The 20,967-nt window shown below is 50.8% G+C and overlaps 1 protein-coding gene across 1 annotated transcript in view; it reads left to right on the forward strand.

The window, feature by feature from the left end:
• The window catches only part of CDH13 (cadherin 13), a 2,842,668-nt gene that overhangs the window by 1,242,584 nt on the left and 1,579,117 nt on the right, over nucleotides 1–20,967 (forward strand). The window contains exon 5 of the mRNA XM_069638658.1: nucleotides 15,233–15,385. Coding sequence (XP_069494759.1) covers nucleotides 15,233–15,385 — 153 coding nt within the window. The remainder of the gene's footprint in view (nucleotides 1–15,232; nucleotides 15,386–20,967) is intronic.

Below are 20,967 nucleotides of genomic sequence, written 5' to 3' on the forward strand. Positions count from 1 at the left end.
CCCCCACCCATGTCCAACCCATGTCTCCCACCACCCCCACCCCCCATCCACCAGGGACACCCTCCACCAGGCCCCCACCCATGTCTCCCACCACCCCCAACCCCCCATCCACCAGGGACACCCTCCACCAGGCCCCCACCCATGTCTCCCACCACCCCCACCCCCAGCACTGTGGGGAACCTGCCAGCAGGCCCCCACCCATGTCCAACCCATGTCTCCCACCACCCCCACCCCCCATCCACCAGGGACACCCTCCACCAGGCCCCCACCCATGTCTCCCACCACCCCCAACCCCCCATCCACCAGGGACACCCTCCACCAGGCCCCCACCCATGTCTCCCACCACCCCCACCACTGTGGGGAACCTGTCAGCAGGCCCCCACCCATGTCCAACCCATGTCTCCCACCACCCCCAACCCCCATCCACCAGGGACACCCTCCACCAGGCCCCCACCCATGTCTCCCACCACCCCCAACCCCCCATCCACCAGGGGCACCCTCCACCAGGCCCCCACCCATGTCTCCCACCACCCCCACCCCCAGCACTGTGGGGAACCTGCCAGCAGGCCCCCACCCATGTCCAACCCATGTCTCCCACCACCCCCAACCCCCATCCACCAGGGACACCCTCCACCAGGCCCCCACCCATGTCTCCCACCACCCCCAACCCCCCATCCACCAGGGGCACCCTCCACCAGGCCCCCACCCATGTCTCCCACCACCCCCACCCCCAGCACTGTGGGGAACCTGCCAGCAGGCCCCCACCCATGTCCAACCCATGTCTCCCACCACCCCCAACCCCCATCCACCAGGGACACCCTCCACCAGGCCCCCACCCATGTCCCCCTGGCCCCTGGTCCTGACGATACACAATAATGGCAGTAATGGCCAGCATACCCAGCACAAACACCCAGGCAAGGATTGCATGCACCCACATAGTGAATGCAATCACATGACACAACCCCAAAGGCAAGTATGCAAAAGAACACATGTCCGCCACACACACATACACAATGGGTGCAAGTGAATGTCAAAACCCATATCATGACATGTAAGAAACCAAAGAAAAAATGACACAAGTGTAAGATAATATAAAAATGTATTAAATAAAAAAATAAGTAAACTAATACAACTATCTGGCAAAGCAAATAAAAGGTCCATGTCCGAGAACAAAAATGAGAAACCAAAAAACAAAGGATAGAAAAATCAATAGATTTTGTCCAAAGCAAACACATGTAGCATGAAATCAAAGAAAAACCATTACGACATGGTGTAAAAAATATGAAATTAAAAAAATGTATCTCCCAAAAAATAACAATATATACAGGAATGTTCAAGGGTCCATGAGCCCAACACCACTAATGAAACCTAATACTAACTAAGTTAAAAAATATGTACAAAAAAGTGGCCATTGTCCAAGCGGTCCAAAATAATAAAAATAAATAAAGGAAACCTAGCACTAACTAACTAAAAAACTATATACAAAGGCAGCGGGCTAGTCCTGCGGCTCACTTGGTGATGCTGGCCAGGGCCTCCTCGAACTCCATGTCAATGTCCTGGAGGCGGGACTCAGTCCTGGCCCCGAGGTCTCGCAGGGACAACCCCATGTGCTCACCAAATTCCCTGCGAGCCTCCTCGAGGCACTCAGCCCGCCTCAATGCCTGATGCATGGAGATCTCCGCCCTGGCCATGGCGAGCCGCTCCTCTTCCGCCCGCTGCCGCTCCGCACCTATCCGCTGGCCAAACTCCTCCCACACGGAACACACCGCCATGCCAGGGTTGCCCTGCCCTCCGGCCGATGCCTGCCCCTCTGATCTTGATGGCCCTGAGCCATGATGCCTCCCACGTCGAGCCCGCTGCTGCCTCCGACGCCACTGCCTCTGCCAGCACGACGGCATCCAGGCTGATGGTAACCACCGACGCCGTCGTGCACGTGCCCTGCCCGATGATGCCGGCACATCTTCCATCTGCTGGGGTCCACTTGCTGTGTCGTCCACCCCTGCTGGACCTCCGACTCCCAACTGCGGAAGGGATGGGATCCCCACCGAGCTGGCTGCATTGGTCGGGGCAGGTCCACAGGGGGCCATGGTGGCATCTGGGCCGGAAGACGGCAAGGAGAACGACCGGTGGATAGCCTGCACAGAGGAGGAGAGGGCCGTCAGATTGGCCAACACATGCAGGAACCCCCCGAACATGGCCGATCCCAATTGGGCCACGTCGGCACGGTGCACTTCGTGATGACGTGCGTGCTCCTCCCGGGAAGCACGCACGGCATCACGAATCACAGCCGTGCGCATCGCGACCCCAATCAGGACCTGCTCCACGTGGCCAGGGGTTCCCACGGCCGCAGGTGGAGGGGAGTCAGTTGACATGGACATCCCCTCTACCTGCGGACGGGCCTGGGACGGGGCATCCCTGCTGGTGCATGGTGGTGCACTCACAGGGTCAGGGACAGCGACATGCACAGGCACCTCCACGGTGACCTGTGCTGCCTCCTGCCCCTGGCCCTGGACTGCACCACTTGCACCAGCAGGGATGCTCCCACCAGGCCCCATGTGTGCACCAGTGTCGGCCTCCTCCTCCTCTGTGCAAACCACCAACCTGGATGGCTCCTCACCGTCTCCCGCCGTAGCAGGCCCCTGTGGGGGCTCACCCACCCCTTCCGCTGCAGCCGTGGGGGCATCCCCGCCGCCTTGCTCCACAGCGCCGTCTCCGCCCTCTTCTTCACTATCCGCTGCGTAGAGGGAGACAAAGGACACAAGCATCAGGCTACTGTACAATGGTCCCCTAGACAGGAAGCAATAGCAGATGAGCACCCCTGTCAAAGTACACTTCCATCATGTCCCTCCACAACACATGGGTCAGTCCAGGCAAAACACACACAGTAACAGGCATGGTGCATGCCATGCACATTTCCATGCATGTCCAATTGACTCTTGAAACATTCAATGATATGTAACTCACATGCATCATGGCTCATGCATATCACATGCACACACTTCACCTCAGTCACATCCATCTGGCCCCAATCACACCGAACACAGGCAAAACAAGGGGAAGTTGGGTGCGTCACTGAATCTGTGCATTGTCACACACATGTGTCATGCATCCATGGCATGCACAAGTCACAGACATGCTGGTCAGGCACACAGACATGACTACCATATATGTACCTGGCATCAGCACCCATCCTTCACCCCCATATCCATGTCCAGGTACAGAGACTGGCATGCTCTCATGTCCCAAATCTGCATAGTGCTCCCCATGCCGCATTTCAACACATGCAACAACCATGTGGGTCACACATCACTGGTCGCACATGCATTACCATGATGTCCCAGCACACATACATGCATACATGGCCCATGGCACACATACAGGCAAGTATCATAGAACCAGCACACCGCAACATGCACTGTCTCACACAGTGATGCTTGGACACTTACCGCTCAACTCCAGACGGGTCTCCCTCTCAAGGATCTGGGCGTGGAGCGCTGGGCGTACGCGTTCCAGGACCCTCTTCTGGATGGAACTCATGTGGCCCCGGCCCCCCTCCACGAGGCGCCGGGCCTTCACAAGGGTCCTGGACCTCAAGTCCTCCCAGCGCTTCTTGATCTTCAAGACGTTGCGGGTTGCCACCCCCTCCGCGTTGATGGCAACCACACAGTCGGCCCAGATCCTCTCCCGTCCTTCCTTGCTGGCGCGGGACGATCCAAAGAGGGCATCATACTGCCCCAGGACATGCTCCACCAGGACACCAACTTCGGTGGCAGTGAAGCTGGTGCCCCTCTGCCCCTCTGGCCTGGGGTTGCCACTGGTGCCAGATGTAGAAGTGCCCGACATGGCAACCCCAGAGGCAGGTGTGGGTGGGCAACTGGGTCCTGGGGCTGGGCTGTGGAGCGATGTAATCCCAGTTGGGAGTCTTCAGTTCCAGCAGGGGTGGACACAGCAACTGGACCCCTGCAGATGGCTGATGTGCAGGCACCAAATGGCAGGGCACGGTGGCAGCAGGCAGGCAGGCAGGCAGGCAGCAGCAGATAGCACGTGGGAGGCTGCTCAGGGCACTGGGGGGGCAGTAACTCGGCCTTCGGGGCAGGAGCGTGGTGTTCCGTGTATTTTCGGGTGGCCAGCTTGATACGGAGTGATTTGGCACGTGAAATTCCTGCACGTCAGCGTGAAATCCGAGGAAAGGCCCTTAGCGCGTAAGTGCGTCAGCACGCATACGCGATTCTATTGGACCAGAGTCCCTCATCGCGTAAGCGCGTCTGACGTGATCCGCACGGGCGTTCCCCACTCAGCACGTGAAGACGGAGCACACGCGGAAATACTGCACGTCAGAGTGTCATCGCGTGTAATTGGCCAAAAGTGCGCGTACACGCCATTGGCCTATGTACGTGTATTTCATCGCGTGTAATTGGGCAAAAGTGCGCGTACACGCCATTGGCCTATGTACGTGTATTTCAGGGGTGCGCGGCCACTTACACAAGCAAGTACGTCAGCGCACCTGTATGCCTGCTGCGTGGGAATTTCCACATGCAATTGGAGTGGGAACTCGATTCCAGGGGTGCAAGGCTCACACGCTCGCCTACAACACGCGCAAGGCATTAATTTGCGCACTTTTCAATAAACAAGCCAGATGCCAGGATGAACATGCCGTTCCTAGCAGCAGTGGCAGTGGGCTACCAAAGGAGGAGGAGGAGGAGAGTCAGGGCCAGAATATTCACACCCAGAACCAGCCTATTCGGGATGCCTGATGACCAGGTGTATGGGAGGTACAGGTTTCCAGCACACATCATACTGGACCTGGTCAGTGAGTGGGAGGATGACCTCACATCACCCACCCTGTGCTCCCAAGCACTCAGCCCCCTGCAGAAGGTCCTGAATGTACTGCACTTCTTGGCCACTGGATCCTTTCAGCGGACAAGTGCCATAGTGGGTGGTGTGTCACAGGCCACGCAGTCATGCTGCCTACACCAGGTCTTGAACATCATCACTGCACGGCCATCAGTCCGCAGGCACATATATCTCCCCAGGACTCATGCAGAAAGGCGGACGTGCATCCAGGAATTCTATGGTGTGGCTCAATTCCCCAAAGTGCTTGGTGCAATTGACTGCACACATGTGGCTCTACGTCCACCCAGGGCAACAGAGCACATCTATAGAAACCGCAAGCACTGGCATTCCATCAACGTGCAAGTTGTATGCAATGCCAAGGGAATAATCACATCAGTATATGCCAACTATCCAGGGTCCACCCACGACAGCTTCATCTACAGAATGTCTACCCTATGCCGGGACCTAGAGGCTGGACAGCATGGAGATACATGGCTGCTTGGTGAGCATGAATGCCACTGCACATGCATGCATGTCAGATACTGGGTCATGACACAACACCACTAATGATACCCATCACCACCTCCACAGGGGACAGTGCCTACCCTATCAGCCCCCACATGATGACCCCAATCCGGAACCCCACCACGCCACCCCAGGTAAGGTACAACACAGCCCACATTGCAACACGGGGCATAGTGGAGCGCACATTCGGAGTGCTCAAGTCACGCTTTCGCTCCCTTGACCGTTCTGGCGGGCAGCTGTTATATGCTCCCCGAATAGTGTGCAGGATCATAGTGGCAGCATGTGTCCTGCACAACGTTGCAACACGCCGGGGCCTGCCCGTGGACATGGTGGTGCCCCCACATCCACAACCACATGCACGCCCGCTGCGCATGGGAGGGGAAAGGGCACGGGGGGAGGCAGCCCGTACGCAACTGGTGGCCAACTTCTTCACCTAGGAATCACAGTGCTGGCTAGTGCACACTGCTCTGGCACATACCATCTGACAATCAATGATGACACTACCTGACAATGTCTGAAATTTACTTGACAATAAACTGTCAGATACACATCAGCCTGAGATTGTTAACATGGAAGTGTCAATATGTGTGCACCCCTAGCTACACATACACCAGCAATGCATCACAACGCAAAGACACAACTCCATCAATCTAATATGCATTGCCACAGGCGATTCACTACATGACAACATTGCCATGTCACCCATTCCCTTCACAGTCCCGCCACTGAGGACACCATGTCATGGTATGTGACAGCAAACAAACTGGCCATCACAACATGACACCAGTGTCACAAATAGCAGTGCCCCAAATGGAACATAGCCGCACTTGAGCAGCTAACGGACCTGGAGCCACTACTACACACCTGTGTAAGAGTAATTTCAATCAAATTACACACCAACCCACCCTGAAGCCCACCCAAACAAGACACAATGCATGTAATCAATGGTAGTCTCATTACCTGATTCTGCTGGTATGTCCTCACCGTCCAGATGTACAGTGATGGCGCCATGCAAAAGTGTCAGTGCACATCTACCGACATGTAGTCTGACTCCAGAGAGTATGCCCTTGTGAAGATCTGTGTGAAATACCTGCAAAACATGAGCAACATATGTAAGTAGAGGCACATATCAAACCATCATGCATAGTTAGGTGCAACAACAATGAACACTATGAATGTCTACACAGTATTGACTATGGACTGGCCAACAGCTCATGGGAGTCCAATGTCACCGTGTAATTTGATGTCACTTGGGCACACCCTTTGCAAGCCCATGGAAACGGAAGCAGGAGGGGTGTGGATGTCTGCTACCCAAGCATCGAAACCAAACTCAGGACAAGCCTGCATGTGCCCAGCCACAATACAGTGTATGCCCAGGTACCCACACAAGGCAACACTCTTGCAAAATAAAAATAAAATAGAGAAAAAATGGCCATGAAAGGGCCGGCGGGGGGAGGGGGGCCACCTATGAGGTCCGAGGACAGGATGCACGCCACAATCCACCTGTGTGGATCATGGGAAACGAAAACACCCCATAGGCTCGTGGCCCACACGGCTACTCTGTTGTGGGAGATGAGTCGCTATGGCTCTGGCCAGACCCTGCAGCTGACTCTGGAGGTGGGGGAGCTGCCTCAGAAGATGGTGTGACAATGGGAGGCAGCCCACGCAAAGCACGAGTTTGCTCCTCCATGGCTGCAAGCAGGCGGGTCTGGTAGTTCTGGTTCTGGGTTATAATCATGCGGAGGTCCCCATGCAGTAACTCCCGGGATGACCTGACCTCCGCACGAGTTGCCTGCATCTCGGCCGAGAGCGTCCGTGTCAGACGCTCCAGCTGCTCCTCTGTCCTTCTATGGGATGAAGCCTCAAGCTCTAACAGGGTCGACCTGAGGTGACGGAGTTCTTCCCTCAGGCCTTCCCTGTGGCGCTGGGACTCCATGGAAAGTGATTCCCGCAGAGTCGCCAGTGCCGCCCGCCTGTCCATGTTGGACGCCAACATATCCTCCCTGTGTGCCTGGCAGATGGACTCTGTAGCCTGCTCCAGTCGCTCCATCAGCCTTTCTGGGGGGACAATGGAAGTGGCCACCCTATCCATGGCCTGTGCAATCATCTCGGATGATGCTGCCTGTTGGGTGGCCATACCGTAGATGGATTGCTCCCAAACGGTATTGCCAGGTGGCATACGGCCACCACGTTGACGGGCACCACACCTGCCTGGGGCAAGGCGGACTGCGCCTTGCTGTGCCGGCAAGGCCTCAGGCTGCAGGACTGCATTCCCTCTCTGATCTGCAGCCCCAGGAACAGGATCAGAGATTGGGTGGTGTGGCCCTGCATCCGTAACCACCGGAGGCTGATCTGCCGACACTGACATCCCCATTGAGGGCAATGGCCCGGCTGCAGGTGGGTCGGACAGAGGAGATTCTCTCCCAAGAACACTCACCTGCGACTGCACATAGGTGTCATCCTCCGAGTCTACACCTGAATACTGCTCGGGGGAGGAACCCCCAGAGACACCCCTCGACAGCACGACCTGCAGCACTTGTGGGTTTTCACCCACAAACACACCACGTCCCTCACTTGTGGTAAGTCGGCCCGGGTTGCCCTCCTGGGACGGCTCAACCACCACATCCCCAGCATCAACAAGTGCTTCGTCCCCTGCAAAGACATGAAAGAGAAAAATGGAAACAGGCATTAGCACCATGGCATGCAACAAGGGCTGATGAACAACAGAGGCAGTAGTTCTACGACACATGTCCCACATGACTGGGAGACCTCCTATGCATTCACCATCACTGGGTCTGTAGGGGAGGCTCAGGGCATACAATGTACAGATTGGAGAGCAACGCCTGCTCACCATGCTGCCTAGCACTGCCATCACACATTGGCCGGTGATTGCCATGTCAAAGGCACATGCCATCACACACATGGCATGTGACATAGCCACCAAGTGAAGAGGGAGAGGAGGGCGAGTTTTTTGGATTTCAACCACTCTGGTCCTGACATTGCATCGTCACTTCAATAAGTATACATGTTGTACATGGATCTGCTAGTCCAAATAGGCCACGATGCACAGTGCCTTGTCTACATCAACAAAATGCAGTAAACAATGTGATTCCACCTCCCCATCACCTGTAAAGGATTCATATTGCATTCGTGAAGCACCGGTCCAGAAATGTATGAAGGTACAGCGGAGCACTGAGGGGTGGTGGGGCAGAAGGGGATGCCAGTCAACAATCCTACTGGTGCTGGTGTCATTCATGTCACGCAAGTGCAGGGGTGGGTGGCACAATGAAGTGCAAGGGGAAGTGGCGGCTGGAAGTGCTGTACAAGGTAAGTAGGACTTGACGTCAAGGGCAGATGGTGTTAGGCGCAGACAAGTGCTGGGGGGGTGGCCTATAGGGGTACAGAGTCAATCATGCAGTGCTGTGGGCTCGGAGGGGACAGGGGAGGTACACACTGCATCTGGCTCGGCAAGGTCCTTGCAGATTTCTATGTGTCCTGCAGAGTTGTCACATGCCGCAGATATGTGCCCTTGGATTGGGGATCTCATTTTGGTGAAAAGGGTGAGGCGCTATTGCCTTTGGAGCATGTGGCAGGCCAGTTTGCCAGAGGATGGCCATGATGCAGGACATTCCCTCTCTGCCACCCGGCACCTGTGGTTTGGGTTCACAAGATCCGAGTCATGCCAGGACTCTGCATTGGCATGGGGCTTCAGACAGGTGGTCATGACCGTGGCAAAGACATCCAGTGTACCTGACATGGAGTGGAGCATGGAGTGGGTCCTGTCAGGATGGGAGTGAGCCTAAGGGGGAGCTGGATGGGGGGGAGATTTTGGCAGCATGAGCCTCGACTGACACACACTTCATGGGTCGGAATACCAAGAAGGTGTGTGACAGTGGTGAGGGTGGCTTTGCCTGTGGGGTGGTGAGGGTGAGCTGGGAGGAGAGGAGAATGTGATCACTCCAGGAGAGAGGAGTGCAGAGATGGACGGAGAGGGGAAAGTCAGATGAGATCAGAGCATCAAGAGTGTGCCCTGCAGAATGAGTAGGGACAGACGGAAGTCTAGAGGGTGAGAGGGAGTTGCTGAGGTCACAGAAAGGTCACGTGGGGGCGTCAACAAGCATGCAGGTGGATGCGTACAGCACCAAGGATGAGGATTTCTGTGTCTGGGGACATGAGTGAGGAGGAGAGGTGAGGACACTCAGAAAGGAAGTAGTACATTTGACCAGTTTTCCCAGACACAGTACGCACTGTTTGAGAATGTCAAGGTGTGGTGGAGAGAGACGTCACACAAGCCATTCCAGAGTGGAGTAGGTCTAAGTAGGAGTGACAGTGGCAGGAATACCCTCAGGGAAGCCAAGGGCACACCCCCCCTGCACAGTAGTGGCGGGCCAAGGAGAGGGTCTCCTGAACATCAGGTAGGAGTGTGTGAAGGATGCAGACAGAGCTGGCCGTCAGACATGTTTCCATGAGACCAAGGATGTCAAGGTGCATAACCTCATGTAAGTGACAGATATCGGAGGAATGCCTGATGCAGCCGCAGTGAAAGGAGTGTAATTGTGGAGGAGGTTGACAGCCTTGTAGGACTTACGGGGAGTGCTAGAGATCAGGGGTGCAGCATGTGTAGGAGTTGGAGTGGGAGGCGGAGAAGGTTCATGGGAGGGTGCAGGGAGGCAGTGCAGGATTGATGAGGAGAGAGGAGGGGGGACAGCAGGAGAGGTAAGGAAGTTGATGAGATGTGGGTAGCATTTCTCAAGGAGATTGAGGTTGGCCTAAGGGCCTTGGACTGGGACGCTCCCATTACCATGCACATCAATAGTGGCCTCTGAGGATTGGAAGGAGGCCAGGAGTACACCCCAACGGGTCCCACCATTGATGGTGGAAGAGGAGCAAGGAGAGAGGACAGGGACCATGTGAAGGGTCTATGGGACAGGCAAAGGCATGTATGAGCAGATGTCAGTGAGAGTTAGCTTTGAGTAGGCTCAGATGCACTGGTCAGCAATAGGGTGGGTCGCATTGGAGGGCAGGGTGCCCTCATTTGACTTTTGGCAAGCAGGTGTCGTGAGTAGGGCACGATGGTCTGAACTGTAGAAGTCATGGAAGATAGACCATGAAGAGCAGCATGGAGTGTGAGGGAATGGGGCTCGAAACCAGACGGTACCAAAGCCCACAGGTAGGAGGTGGATGTCAAGGCAACATCCACAGTATGACAGCATGTTGGTTGGCATTTATATACAGAGGACGCATTAGCATGTGGTATCATTGCATGTCAGGCATGTGAAGATGAAACTTGAATGGCTGGGGGAAAGTATAGGAATGGTATGTAAGACATCAGATGAATAGACAGGGGAGTATGAGCAACAATGTAGTGACAAAATGACAATTCAAGGGCAACTTCCATGGTGTCGGGCCATATGTGCACTGTTGCCAGTAGGGATAGTGCTGTGGGCAGATGGTGTTGCACTGAACATACTGGATGGGGCACATGGGTGCCACTATCAACTCTGCCACACACCCCCTTGACAGGCACCCAACATGAATGCTTCACACACACACCATGCACATGGATAATACACACATGCATGTGCACTCACCGGATGATGCCTCGTAATCAGGGAGGTCTCCCACACCTTGGAGTTGTCCCTCGGTGACGTAGGATCCAGCTACGGACTCGTGTGGTGTGAGTTCTATTTCCTGTGCTGGGGACCCACCTCCAGTCACCAAGGTTGCGGCATGACTTGAGGCCAGCAAATCCTTTGCCCTGCGCTTAAGGTCATTCCAGCGCTTCTAGCAATCACTAGCTGTGTGCCTCACTACTCCAAGGGCACTTATTCTGTCAGCAATGGTCTGCCAGTGTGCCTGGCGTCTGGCATGTGTGGTCTTGGACCCTGCAACGATGACCATTTCCCTATCATGATCTGACACATACTGAACAAGTGCATTCAGTTCGGCGTCTGTGAAGCTTGGCTTCCTTGATGGGCCGGACTGTGCAGCCGTGCCTGGTGCATCAGCCTGTGCCGGACGTGCACTCTTCCTCTTGCGCTTGGAAGGGGGTGGGGATCCAGAGTGTCCTACGCCGCTGTGGACACTAGGGGCAGGAGCCGTGGTGGACTCAGTACTGGGTGTGTGGGATTGCCCACTCAGCATGGGAGTAGGTGCAGGCATTGGGGGTAGTGGGATGGGGTCAGGCCTGATCTGAGGTGCATGAACTAGGACCGACACAGTCTTGGCAGGGTGTATGAGAGGTGGGGTGGATGGAGCCACACCCTGGCTACGGGGGCCAGCAGATGACCTATCTGGCATAGATGCGCGTGCCCTGATGACACCAATGTGCACCGGTGCACGTGCAGTGGACCTGCTGACCTGGATGTCAGCGATGGGATCACCCTCGGACAGGTCTGGTGCCACAATGGCCTGGTCCGACAAGGGCTGATCAGGGTTGGTATCAGCCACATGACTCTCAACTGGGGGGGGGGGGCATGGGTGTCCCTGACTGGTCCTCCAGACTGGGGGGGACAGGGGCACCCTGCAAGTCACAACCACGTCCCCTAGTGGATCCTCCACGGCCACCACGTGTGGCTCGGCCACCTTTGCCACCCTTACGGCTTGCACGCCTCCCAACCGTGGCACTGATGGTATTGTGCGTATGGGAGTCGGTGTGCACAATTGTCCTGGGCAATTGGGTGTCAAAGGGGTTGGGTACCAGATGGTATTCGTACCCTAGTGCAGTGGCAAGGCTATATGACACCCCTGGGGAAAGATGACGGGTCACGCAACGCACAGGCACCCCAAAAAAGTTAAGGAACGTGCACAATACCCCTCCTAGACCACGTGTGCTGATGGAAAACCCTGCACTACGCTGTGGCATCCAGTAACACAATGAACGTATGCGTGTCACACGCAGCCTAGAATGACCTCTGAAGGGGTAGGCTACACACGGGGCAAGCACAGAAGTTAGATACGTGCGTGACTCACCGTCTGCCAGGTAAAAGAGCGTGAAAAATGAGCGCGTTTGGTTGGCAACACCCCCGCCAAAAGAAGATGTGTACGCTGTCTGAGGAGACAGGACAACAGTAGAAGGGGACACTGTTTGAGGGAACAGGCCCAGGTAAACCAGTACTAGAGGAAAAAGAGAAAAAGCTGTCAGAGGTAACAGGGAGTACGAACTGGAAACGCCGTGAAGTCAATCGCGTGTGAAACGACAAGAAGTACAGAATTCACCCACTCGCTCTCCACGAAAAGCACGTACAAGGAAATGGTGTTCAACACTACCTTTTATACAGGCCCACACGTACAGCGTCACTTACGGCGTGTACGTGCTTGGCCCATGTTCACCAATCACACGCTTTGTCACTTCTGCGTGTGGATCCTTTTTCACCAATCACACGCTTTGACACTCCTGCGTGTAGCTCACTTTTCACCAATCACACGCTTTGTCACTCCTGCGTGTGGATCCTTTTTCACCAATCACACGCTTTGACACTCCTGCGTGTAGCTCACTTTTCACCAATCACACGCTTTGTCACTCCTGCGTGTAGATCCTTTTTCACCAATCACACGCTTTGACACTGCACGTGCAGGTAACTATTGACGCACATATGCTGGGGACGGCTTTTCGCGCGATTCGCTGAGTGTGGGGTTTTCACGTGCAAAATCACTCCCTATCAGGCTGTCCACGCGTTCAAACACGAAAGACCACGCTCCTGGCCAGGAGGCCAAATTAAAGTCCCCCAGAGCCCTGAGCACGCTCCCACCTGCCATCTGCTGCTTCCTGACTGCCTGCTGGCCACGTGCCCCACAGTGCTGGTGGGTGGGGGTGGTGGGAGACATGGGTGGGGGCCTGGTGGAGGGTGCCCCTGGTGGATGGGGGGTGGGGGTGGTGGGAGACATGGGTGGGGGCCTGATGGCAGGTGCCCCTGCACTGCTGGGGGGTGGGGGTGGTGGGAGACATGGGTGGGGGCCTGGTGGAGGGTGCCCCTGGTGGATGGGGGTGCAGGGGGACATGATCAGGTGTGCAGGGTAGTCCACTGTTTTGTGGGCTGCCTGCAGGGGCCGTGGAGGGTGTACAGGGTACACCTGTGAGGGCCCACCCAGCCTATTTGCGTGTGATGATTCCCGCGTACCCCTGTGATACACGTTCCCTGGCCTATCGCGTGTTCTACTTCACGCGTCCCCCTGTAATACACGTTCCCTGGCCAATCGCGTGTTGAACTTCCCGCTACCCCTGTAATACACGCACCCTGGCTGTTCGCGTGTGATAATTCCCGCGTACCCCTGTCATACACGTTCCCTGGCCTATCGCGTGTTCTACTTCACGCGTACCCCTGTAATACACGTACCCTGGCCAATCGCGTGTTGGACTTCCCGCTACCCCTGTGATACACGCACCCTGGCTGTTCGCGTGTGATAATTCCCGCGTACCCCTGTAATACACGTTCCCTGGCCTATCGCGTGTTCTACTTCACGCGTACCCCTGTAATACACGTACCCTGGCCAATCGCGTGTTGGACTTCCCGCTACCCCTGTAATACACGCACCCTGGCTGTTCGCGTGTGATGATTCCCGCGTACCCCTGTAATACACGTTCCCTGGCCTATCGCGTGTTCTACTTCACGCGTACCCCTGTAATACACGTACCCTGGCTGTTCGCGTGTGGTGATTCCCGCGTACCCCTGTAATACACGTTCCCTGGCCTATCGCGTGTTCTACTTCACGCGTACCCCTGTAATACACGCACCCTGGCTGTTCGCGTGTGGTGATTCCCGCGTACCCCTGTAATTCACGTTCCCTGCCTAGTCGCGTGTAGTACTTCCCGCGTACTCATGATTTGAAGATTGCCCGCTTTGCTTTCCTTGTTTGCCTGCCCTGTGAAGTGGTCCAGGGTTAGCGCAGCCCTTAGCGATGATTTAGCGATTTTGATGGCTTTTCCTTGCGCAAGGGCGTTCTTGGGGGCGTTACTGGCGCTGCTGCAGGCTCGCTGCGATTCTCTGCGCCACGGCTGGTTTGGGAGCTTGAAATCCATGAATACGCTGTGCGCGGAAATCTGTTTTAGCGCACGTGCCTGGCGCAGACTATCGCAGGCGCACGCTGTGCGCCAGCCGCGTGCGCTACTTGTGCGCTGGATTCTATGAATTAGCCTGTTAAAGTTCATGTTAAGAAAGATGCAATACTCACAAAATATTTTTAGAGGAGATAGACTTATAAGAGAAAGATCTACTTTCATATTCAAGCAAGGTGTTCATTATGAAGAGGCAATTATAGGAATTGTAGAACATTACCATTATCTTGAGAAAATATCGAATTGAAAATATAGCTGTAACTTCCCTGCTTGATCCGAGGTATGAGACTTGTGGGGAATAATCAAGAGTGGATAAGATAGACATGCATGGGACCCCCCATAACACAATTGGGAGTTAAACGGTTGATATTAAGACACTGGAAGTAAGGTCTGTGGCAAGAAATGAGAGATGCAGCGAAATACAATACTGGGGAAAAGGGATGGACATTAAAAAACCTGAATCACAATTATTTATATGATGAGGAAAGTCTGTAGGAGGGGTTGGGTGATATAAACCCCAATACAGTCCACATCCTATTGCACTGCATGAATTCTAACTCAGATGTTTAAAGAGTAGTCTGGGTTGGAAATATGGGGTAATCAAGGGACATGGGATTGTGTCCTAGGAAGGGAGACACGAAGGCAGCAGAGTGAGAATGATTGCAGATATTAAATTGGGGTTTTCTCTTTACCAGGGGGATGTTTCTTGAAACAAGTGAATTGCAGATCTATGGACAAAATATGATGGACGTTGCCAAGCACATATTGGTCTGCTTTGTAAGGGGAAATAATATCAGAATGTGTTTGTTTCTCCCATAGGTTACAGCAAATGGCAAACCAGAGGGTGCTAAGTTCCGCCTTTCTGGAAAAGGAGCAGATCAGGAGCCAAGGGGAGTTTTCAAAATCAACGAGCTCACTGGAGAGATAATGGTAACACGTGCCCTGGATAGAGAAGAATATGCGAATTATGTTGTAAGTAATCACTGAGTTTCATGCAAAGCGTTACGTTGTTTTCATTGGTACCTTTATGATGTGTACTGCATGCCAAGACTTTGGGTGTTGCAGCTCTAATTCTCATTACACTAAATATCAATGTGTTTGGCTCCTGTTTCCAGATGTATTTTTCACTTGAATATATAATGCATGCTTCTCCTGGAAATGCAGATAATACAGATAATACCGATACAGATGCAGTTACATTCACTAGAATTGTCATTTTCTACCCCACTAGTGTGTGGCATTGATCATTAGCTATATTTTTAACTCAACAACATGCAGGAGTACATACCATGATTGCTAATACATTTTATGGAAAGGTGTGACAATATTTCTATGTAACTTTCCACAGTTGTATATTGGTTTCAATATTGTCAACATGTTTCCATTATGGCAATATTGTGATTGTTTTATCCTAGCTTCTGATCTTAAGAACTACTGCTTTCTAGTTTACCCCTTACACACGTCAAATGGCAGAATTATACTAAGAAAGGACACATCAGGTGCCAGATTATCTAAGATTTGCACCAGTGCAAAGCATTGAGCAAATGCTTTGATAATACAAAATGGAGCAAGCTTGTTTTTTTACTATGTGTGCACAGCAGAAAACACATGGTCTTTCTACATTTCTTTTGCTTTTATGCTGCAATCATAGTGAATAAAGTAGCCTGCTTCAATTTTGCCATAGTGACATTATATTTTGATGATACTGATTGGAGCTAAACCTGTTTGCTCCATTCCATATTATCGAAATAACAAACGTAGCTCTAAATGTGTTTGCTCTGCTTTTTTTACACAAGTGCAACGCTTTGATAACCTGGCCATTAGTCTGTATGCTATATCATTTCAGAAAGAATTCTTCACATATATTTGCCAAATTATTCAGGCTGTTTAAATTTGGAGAACAAAGATTTCAAGAAACATTAATTTAGCTTTAGCATAACTTTACGTTTCTCCATGCATCTTCTCTAAACACAGTGAAATGGCACCTTTTGTTAGGAGTGTAGGCTCTACCCATGATGCAATTGACTAGCGTTTTTAGGTTTCTGCATTGCGCAGGCTCACTATACAACTCTATGACTCACTTCAAGTCATGAATAAATCAGACCCTCATAAGAATGGTATGTCTGGTATGCTGCAGAAGTAGAATATCCAGAAATAATATGCATTATTATTATCCCCAGCAAATACTGTTATGTTGTAATCTCTCACATGAGTTGCATCCTTAGATTGATGGCCTTAGTTTGGTGGGGTGTGCAATATGTTCCTTAAATGTAGGGATCTGGATGTGTTTCCTACAGCAACACCTTTTTGTGGAACTGCAGATTTGCAAATCAAAGGTGCAGAACAGCAAATTGCCACACTTTGGAGATCTCCTAGTCTATCAATGTTCGAGGTTGTATATATGATGTTCATGAAAGTACAAGCACATTCAGCATGAAACACTGCCGTTTCCTGGAAGCAATATACATGGGTTCTCCCACATCCTCTCCAATACCCAACAATTGGCTTCTATAGTGCTCATATAGTAGTGTGTTTAGAGTATGCTTCTTATCAGGGACAGAACCAATCTGATTGTGTAGGCATTCCGTGATTGGTCAAGAGCTCACTCAATAGGCAATAGATAAAAATTTGCACTAATGCCAAGCTCCCCCACACTCCAAAGGCTTGTAGTGTCGAACCCGCAGATAGTATTTGAACTGTGATATAATAACCATATGTTGAAGTGAAGTACCTGCTCCCCGGAGGGTTCCTTTGGCATCCATTGATACCTGATTTCCATGGCCAGTTCATCATTGATAAAAACCTTTTTAGATAAAAAAGACAAAAACCAATGAAAAGACACGGGGTGTAAGCAACCGAACTACAGTGCATTTCCAGAATGCGAAAATTTTAAAGAAAGAAGTGAAGACACTGGAGATAGTGTCTAAAGCAACATATGGCCGAAACATGTCGACAGACATGTAAAATACCCAATAACATCGACTGTGGGATTTTGTTGCAAACAAAGTGTTTTTTAATAATATCTACATTTTGGGTTGCTTACACCATGTGTCTTTTGATTGTTTTTTGTCTTTTTTATCTAAAAAGGTTTTAATGAGTGAAGAACTGTTGAATCATTGAAATGTTTAATATGATATTTGTGGCAATGTGTGCCTTTTATTTATACACAATATGTGAAAATTAAATTGAATTGGTTTTTCTAAATATGGTATTTTCGTGTCGGGTTCATGATGTTTTATAATAATAACATCAATATGGTAGGTGTTTAAGCAATCACTGTTGGTCATTTTGAAACATTGTGGCAAAGGAAAGAGGGGTAATTAGACTCACTTTACTTTTTTTGCTCTTTAGAGATAGTTCCCTTTGAGTTCTAATCCCCCGCAAAAAATTGGGAACTTTACCTGTATTTGGTAACATCAGTACATCATTGTACAATGAGACTGCTAATTACAAAACACTGCTTTGTTTGCAATGTGAATGATTAGCTTTCACTTGGATAATATAGGTGTGTATGGGTAGTATGGACTGACCATTTGTAGGTACCAAAGATACAGTCTATCTTTTCTCTACAGTGCAGGATGTGTGATACCTCAAATGTAACCTGGCAAGCTGTTGCCGTTCACATTAGGTTCTTGACCACATTTGCCCATCTCAACGCCCTAAGCCTTGTGTCGGGTACTGCTGGAGGCAAGCAATGAAACAGCAGGTGGGTGTCCCATATAGTCTGTATATAAAAATAAAGGAAACTAGTTGGGTCTATTTGGTTCTTAAATATTGCTGGACCTCACATCCACAATACACGGTCAGCTCTCTACTTTCATGATTAAGTATTTATTCAGCTTTATTTTGTCACAGTCACAAAGGTGATGGTGGTAAAATAATCTGATAAATCTGACCATAACTAATGTAGAGGGAATATTCTAAATCCAGACTTCCAATGACTCCCCATTTTGTTACAAGACACATGGGCCTCATTACAAGTATGGCGGTAAGGCAACAATGATGCCGCTATCGCTATCGGCACCGTTGCCACTGTACCGCCATACTAGGAGTTCTGTTCGCGGGTGCCCTTGCAGCCACCAGGTCTGACCTGGTGGCCATACCGGGACCTGCGAGCAGAACATGATGGTAGCACCGGTACCGTTATTAACGGTACCGGTGCTACCACCCTCCTCATTCCCAGTGAGCTCGATCGGGCTCAATGGGAATGGGGATATACCAGGCCCGGCCCCTGCAAAAGGGCAATTACCGGGTCTGGCTGGGCCGGAATAGCCCGGTAATTGCCCATTCGCGAGTGCCGGACCCGGGTGCGAGTTTAGAGGTAGCCTTGCTGGTAAAACCGGCAAGGCTACCTCCAACCTCGTAATGAGGCCCTTAATCTGTGCAACCATTGTGGAAACTCCCTTACAACATTCTCCATAATCTGGCCATCAGTGCCCTTTTTATTCATCCATTGACGTCCACAAGTAGAACATCTATAATTGCTGTATTAGAATAAATGCCAATTTAAGATCTGAGCAAGCCATCGCAACCCACTGACCCATGGTGAAGAAAAATACATGTTAAGGTTAGCTCCACTCTTGAGCAAGCTGAATCACAAACTCAAGTATCTAACACTGCTTTGATTTCTACCAAGCACTTTTGAACCTTGCTTTCTCTACAGAAAAAAGAGCTACCCCACTATCAAATGTGGATCCAGATTCTATGGGCTTATGGTTTCTGTTGTCATGGCCAGCTTCAGCTGGTTGCAGTCCACAGACCTCATTCTGCCCACTCCTAAAACCTTCACTAGTTCATAAACCAAGGATGTTGCATAATGCCAGACTGTGGTAATCTGGCTCAGGCCAGTAACGATGACTATGCCATCAATCCTATGGCCCTTACTTATCAAACGTGGTCAAATGAGTGCTGAACTGGCCTATTACAGTTATGAAAATGACTATTTAAATATGTTTAGGGTAGCATCCAGTAATTTGAAGCACAGAGACAAGACAGCATTACCCTTTCGCTCAATATCTATGGTATACGATTTAATTGAATGCATGCATATTCAAATTGGCAAATTGTCTACCACTGATAAAAGGTCTGAATCCATGTAGCATAGAAAGCCTCCTGAATGGGAATTATAAGTTTTAGACAAAGCGCAACGTCGGAATACTCCCACTTCTAAACACTGTAATAATTGGTGCAATGATCACATTATTTAAAGGTACTATGTGAATGCCCCATATTTGCAGAGAGTGCTTAACTCATTCTGCTGTCTTTCCCTCATTGATGATCTGCTGGGAAGTATATATGTACACACTTAATGTTTTAACCAGCCCCATATGATAAGAAAACATCCACTTTTATCAATGAAAAAATTGGCTGGAGTTTTGGGAGAATTTAATGAAAGTATATTTCCTTACCCGTGTCGGAAGTGAAAGACTTTGGTGAATGCCACAATTAATATCATGGAGAAACCTGCATTCAAAACACAATTAAACTTTTTACAACCTCGACCACAACATGGAATGTTCCAAGGTCCAATGTCTGAGTCAGATCAGACATGTCCAAAGTGTGATCTCAAACCTGTGGATTTGGATATGATTAGTAAACTTATGTCCAAAACTAAAACCCACTAACCACAATTATGACCCGATTCTTCCATGTGGAAGCCTTAAGTGCACCCATGTTGGTTATCGTAAATGCTTCCTTAACACAGGGTTCTATTCCAATTAAATTAAAAAGGTCTTACATTACACCCTTATTGAAAAAGAATACATTGGATTCTAAGGTACATTCTAACTTTTGCCCAAATGCAGGCCTATCCTGGTTATCCAATATTTTGGAAAATATTGTTATGATTCAATTACAGGCTTTCTTGGAGGACCAGGGAATTCTGGATTTGTATCAATCTGGTTTCCAACCGGGTCATGGGACCGAAACAGCACAATTGATAGTTTGGGATGACATTCTTAAGGCGGCCGATGAGGGCGACATTAGTATGCTTGTCATGTTGGACCTCTCGGCTGCCTTCGATACTTTAGACTTTGAGACATTTATCTCAAGACTTTCTGCCACGGCCCAGGTTTCCAACGCTTCACTGCAATGGTTCACTTCTTTTCTAAATCACCGATTCCAACAGGTTAAACTGGGGACTTTTATCTCAGACTTTCTGGCAGTTAAATATGGAGTCCCCCAGGGCTCCTCATTGTCACCGTTGCTTTTCGACATTTATATTTGCCCATTGTTGGAAATCCTTGATGAATTTGGACTACTCTTTCATTCTTATACCGACGACACGCAGATCTGTGTCTGGCTAAATGAACCCAAGGAAGCTACACAGAGAGTGCTTGCATGTGCCAGTATAATCAAGAGCCAGATAGTTGCCTAACAAGGTCCAGTTCACCCAAACAAAACGGAGGTAATTTTGTTTGGTCCCAAGAAAAAACGGACAAAAACCCTATCACATTTCCCTGTCCTGAGGCCTCTACATCATTTGCCTCAAAAGTAAACAAAAAACTTGGTTGTGCCTGTCAGGCAAATTTAAGCTACATCTTACAGATCAATGA

Source organism: Ambystoma mexicanum, chromosome 1q (assembly GCF_040938575.1).
Source record: "Ambystoma mexicanum isolate Mex_15411 chromosome 1q, UKY_AmexF1_1, whole genome shotgun sequence".
Classification (NCBI taxonomy): Eukaryota; Metazoa; Chordata; class Amphibia; order Caudata; family Ambystomatidae; genus Ambystoma; species Ambystoma mexicanum.